General features: G+C 41.4%; 1 protein-coding gene across 1 annotated transcript in view; it reads right to left on the bottom strand.

The window, feature by feature from the left end:
- Positions 1-962: 962 nt before the first annotated feature.
- Positions 963-5,602, bottom strand: part of LOC101863250 — an 18,479-nt gene continuing 13,839 nt past the window's right edge. Inside the window, exons 6-9 of the mRNA XM_035968756.1 lie at positions 5,119-5,238; positions 4,259-4,464; positions 2,591-2,708; positions 963-1,857 (exon numbers count right to left, since the gene is read on the bottom strand). Coding sequence (XP_035824649.1) covers positions 1,324-1,857; positions 2,591-2,708; positions 4,259-4,464; positions 5,119-5,238 — 978 coding nt within the window. The 3' untranslated portion in view covers positions 963-1,323. The remainder of the gene's footprint in view (positions 1,858-2,590; positions 2,709-4,258; positions 4,465-5,118; positions 5,239-5,602) is intronic.

The following is a 5,602-nucleotide window of genomic DNA, read 5'->3' as shown; positions in this document are numbered from 1 at the left end:
ATAGATTTTATAAAAGCCATCTAAAAATGCAAAACGCACCAATTTAAAAGATCTTGTAAGGGAAGTTATGAAATGATTAGTTTGATTTTTTCCTTTCCTTTCATTTTAAAAATCTAAATTTTCCATCCCTGTAACCTTTAAACAATATTTCTTTTCTCCTACAGAGTTAAAAAATATTTTTTTAAATTCTGGAATATCGAGAACCAATGGTCCATATGTCCTCCTTTGAACTCGACATATTTTAACGTGTCGTTCCTAATGTTCAAAGTGGCCAAACACAAGGATCCACTCAACCATGAGTACTCAAAGCCACATACGCTGTACACCTTACAGTATGGATCTGTTTCTAGAGACAATAGAGGGAGGGGTGAGGTAGCCCAAATAGACAGCAATTGTGGAGTTGATATAACCTGAAAGGTGGATATTGGCTTTGCCAAGGAACCAAAATGTCATAAAGGAAATGGCCATGCTTTTCAAGACGATCGAGGAATCATGAACACATTGTTATCCTCTGATAGCAAACCGGAAAGTGGTACAGTCGTAGATGAAGATCTGCCCTGAGAATGCGGACAGTTGAGATGTAAGAAAGTTATTGCTGCAGAAATCGTCTACGGACAGACGTCTCGTGGAGCTCATCTACTGAATTCTGCACCCTGGTGACGCTTAAAGGGGTGCGAACAGTGTGTGTTTGACCTGAAATGGTCGTTTTGTCTGGGAATTTTTAATTCTGATTCTCTGCAGGTACTAACTAGGGGAACCATTTCCACCCTTGACATCAAAGGAGGCCTTAGGGGCACTTTAACATTATTTCCGTACCTTGTGAGAAACATACAAAATGAGTTGGTAATCTTAACCATGATCACAGCAGTCAAAGGGAACTTGAGAAAAACCATCTGCAAACTTCTGTTGGCCGGTTGGACTACTGTAGTAAGCAATATGGGTCAATCGTTGGGATTTTTAGATGTAGGCCTTATGCGAACTAGTGCGCCATGCTACAAAAACGGAGACATAGCTGAAAATGGGTTGTTTTGTTACACGCTGTGTAAAACAAAACTATTCTGTGGATTTTTCTAAAATGAATATCAGACAAATTCCTTTTGACTTCCAAATGTTGTGTACAAATTTGAAGCGCAAAAATTCAGTTTGGAGGAAAATATTTTTTTAAAAAGTTGTACAGTTTTTTTTGGTTTATCATCCTATGGTGGAGCCCCTGGCCCAGGGGAAAGAATAATGAAGAAGTTAGAAGAAAAAAAAAGAGGAAATGATACGCGCCAAAGGCTCTACCACACATATGGTTTAAAATTAGTTTTAGTGAGTTGAATGTTACACTTGGCTGACTGCTGGCACATGGTCATCAACCACTTCCTCCTCCTCCTCCTCGTCACGGTCACCGTTCTCCATGGACACTTCGTATCCTCCTTCCTGACCATTATGCACATTGTCATTTGCTTCTTCAAACACCTGAACAACCAGCTCCTTCTTCATATCGTCGCTCGAACCTTCTTCTACCACGGCCCCTGAATCCTCCAGAACAGACTCGGAGTTCTCCTCCAGCGTCATAGTCTCCGCACTCTGACCCGTCAGACGAATCCTCTGCTGGCACGAGGTGCAGTAGAAGACGTTCTGGCTGTCCGAGTGTCCGGCACAGGCGCGGTGCCACCAGGTGCGGCAGTTCTCGCACTGAAGCCAGTCTGCATCTCTGGCCGCCAGCTGCTGGCACTCGGGCCCACCCACACACAGGACGGTGGTCTCGCGGTCCATGTCGCGGAGCGTCACTGCCATGTAGTGGAGGTAGCCGGGGATGTGGGCTTCGGTCATCACCGCTGGGTGGACGCCACATACAAGGGCCTCTACGTTCTGAAAAACAGCGAAAATAAATAAATTTCAGATCAGTTCTCAATTTTTTTATCTCAAAGTGAAGTGTCTACTTCATATTCCATTCATATATATCATGTCAAAACAATTTGATCATTCACACTTTTTAACAGGGTTTAGTCTGTAAAAATTAGTAGTTAGCACTTTGCAAATTTATCATTAACTCAAATCAATTGGAAAACTGTTCGTGCAGAAAATAAATTACATGGTTTTCAAAGCTGAGCTCTCAGTCCTATACGAGGGTGGCTATCTTAAGGTTGCAGGTTATGGCCAGTCATCATACCTTCCACATTTCATACAGAACAGATCAGGATTAGCAAACCCCCCCCCCAAAAAAAAACCCCAATTATACAAAGCAGAATAAGCACCTACAGCACAAGAAAGTTGTGTAGGAATTTAATTATAGCACACCCAGCACAGTGTGACCACATGAGAACAAAGATTGTTATATAAATCATGGTCATTCTCTTTTTAAAAAAAATTCCTATACCTTTGGTTTTGTTTCGATGTTACATTTTTCAAGAAAATTTGACAGTTCGTCAATAGAAGACAAGCACTTCATGTGCTTAATTTTCACAGGACAAAATTATATTATTGCGTAAAAAGCTTTTCCAAGGACACAACGTCAGGGCTGAGGCTCAAACCCCTGAACCCTCAACCTCACGATTACAAGTCCAGTAGCCTAACTACAAGACTACCGACACCATGTACCTACCATCAACATGAGCAACCCTGACGTGTGATCTTCCATCTGCTTGCTGCAGTCTAGGACTCGAGATCTCCACATCGAGAGCATTTCCCCAGTGTGCACTGAGCGGATCTGCATGTATCTCCTGGGAACAGACCAGACAAGCATGATCTTTGAGGTAAAGGGAAGCACATCAGGCCACATCAACACTACAACAACAAAACTCACTCAGTGCTTGGGAAAAGTCAGGTCGATAGAAACAACAGATGGAGAGTGAGTGGCCACCAATCAGTGGCACTCTCTAAACCCTACCGAAAAGATAGAAAATGAAAAAGACAGGGGAAAAACCCCCCCTAAAAACAATGAAAAGTTATTACTGTAAAGCCTGTGAGAATCATTGCTATACTGCTGGACAAAAGTTGCAAGCTAGAAAAAAAACTCCCAAATCCCAATACAAATAAAAGCTTTTTAAAATGAAAAGTAGACGACTGCGGTATTCTATCCCCAAACAACAAGGAATTTTAACTAAATAGCTCATACTATATGATGGAACAGTTGAAATATATTTTAAAAATAGATAATGTACACAAATTTTTTCTAGATCTATCCCTAAAATCTGGGAAGTCAATTTACTTCTATTTCCAGCTACACACTTGGCAGTGCGAAGAAATCCTCGACAAATATATGTTCTAGAGTCATGGCCTAAAATGAGTCAGAACAGAAGCAGCTATAATTCAATACAAAAAGATAAAGATAACAGTAAGAGTAAATAGTTATATCAAAACATAGGAGCAGACCATATCCAAGAGCCCCTCAAACACCTGCTCAGCCCAAGCCATCATCATCATAAAATGCGACAAATGTCGGCAGTCATAGTTCTCCATTCATTCCTTTGCTCAGATGCTCTCAAAAAAAGCTACATTATCCTGATCTTTCCCGATTTTAGTTTTAGTAGAGGTTTTACGGCACTCACAACCAAGGGGTGGATGTCAACAGAGAAGTCCTTTCAGGGAATCAGACCTACTCTGCTCACCTCTCTAGCTTCAACAGAACAAAGTCTGCTTCGACTATCAAGGCACCCCGAAAATAGCGGGTCACAAGAGTGTGACAAACATACAAAAGAAGTAGAGGAAAATGACGATAGTACGGATTAGGAAAGAAAAAGCAGCAGTTCCCTGTTGTAGTTCAGGCACAGTTATGAGCATGACATTGTAGGATCAGCCCATTTACAATTCTATTGTGCATTAGAACGAGAAATGTCACTCCCTTCGGGAATGGCCTAAAGAAACTTCAGTCAGTGGCATCGGCCCGGGGGGTGGATCAAGGGGTGGATGTCAAAAGAGAAGTCCAGACGGGAAATCAGGCTTATCTAGCCTCAACAACACAAAGTCTGCTTTGACTATCAAGGCACCCCTGAAATAGCAGTTCACAAGAGAGAGACAAACATACAAAAGAAGTAGAGGAAAAAGATGATAATAAGGATGAGGAAAGAAAAGGCAGCAGTTCCCCCTATGTTGTTATGGCACAGTATGAGCATGACAGATAAATCAGCCCATTTACAATTCTACTGTGCATAACAACATGTTAATATCCCCCCTTTGGGAATGGCCTAAAGACACTTCAGTAAGTAGCACTCAGCCAGCACAAAATGAAACCATATACGCCAATACACATGAACTACAAAGTGGAACATACCTCCACTGTAACATATAGCCGTTGGCAGCGATGCTATATTTATCCTCTGTCCTTGGGTTCAACACACACACAGACTTATTCTGTACATCAGCCACAAGTGCCATCCAATAGGGTTTCTCCAGTTTCACACCCTGTCTCTCAGCTTCCGAGAACTCAGCACCGCAGTGAATAGGAAGGACTAAATACTCAAATGTCTTGAAATGAACCTTGGAAAAGCAGAAATATGAAAAAACAAAGTCATGACTCACACCCCATACGGATGGACAGGAAAAACAAAGCACAGATAGTAATCAGTATTATATCATATTTTGTTTTATATTTAGAACCAAAAAAAAAAAAAACTTTTAAGAAAAGCAGTACAACAAATCCTAAAAAGTGACACATACACACCCCAAAAAACCCCAACAAAACATTGAGACTGCGGTTAAGGTGTTCTTTACCCAAAACACACGCTCAGATCTGTGAATCAAAAGAGAAATGTTCATTCTCTAAAAAAGATTAAATATAACAGATGTATAGTAAAATAGTACCTTGAGTCAATGCATCAACATTCAAAACTCAAAATTGTGGTCAGCTGTGGGATTTCGGGAAAGTAGTCGAGTACGGTAGGCTACCTATTTGACATTGAAGAAATCAAGGGCAGGTGTGAGCCACACACTGAGGAAGACTGCGTGAGTTGCAGTCGAGGCGCAGAGCAGAGAGTTGTCACCAGTCAGTGCAAGTTGGATCGCTACATGAGGTGGGTGTGCATAGTTAAACCACTAGCGTATATAGTTAAACTACAAGCTATTTTGGCTTTTTTAACATCAGCACGGCTCGTTTCTGGTAGCCAAATTTATCTGAACAAAAAGAGCACTTACCTTCTTGAATATCTTATCACTGTACGATCCCTGTCGCCACAAATGGATAACATCAAAGGGGATGATGAACATTTTGCCGTTGTGTTTCTGTGCCAGAACCTCCAAATAGGCATGGATCACCTGATGGACCAGAGAGCAATGCAATAAAAATAATAATGAAGATCACTTCTATATGGCGCCCACTCCCGTGTAAGCACAGCTCTATGTGCTTCACATAAATGCATGTACGAACAATATTCACGCACGCGACACACACACGCACACACACACACAAACTAACACACACAATCACACACAGACTCACGCACACATTACACGCACACATGAGCACACACATGAACGTCAAACACACACACACACACATGCACGCCAAACACACACACACAATAAGTGTTCTCATTTCAGAAAACATTGGCAGAGTTTTAAATTGAGTTAGCCCCCCTCCCCCCACCCAAAGTTTTTTTTATAATTTTTAAAATATATC

This window comes from Aplysia californica, unplaced genomic scaffold (assembly GCF_000002075.1).
Source record: "Aplysia californica isolate F4 #8 unplaced genomic scaffold, AplCal3.0 scaffold00080, whole genome shotgun sequence".
Classification (NCBI taxonomy): domain Eukaryota; kingdom Metazoa; phylum Mollusca; class Gastropoda; order Aplysiida; family Aplysiidae; genus Aplysia; species Aplysia californica.
This window is presented reverse-complemented; position numbering and strand designations above follow the sequence as displayed.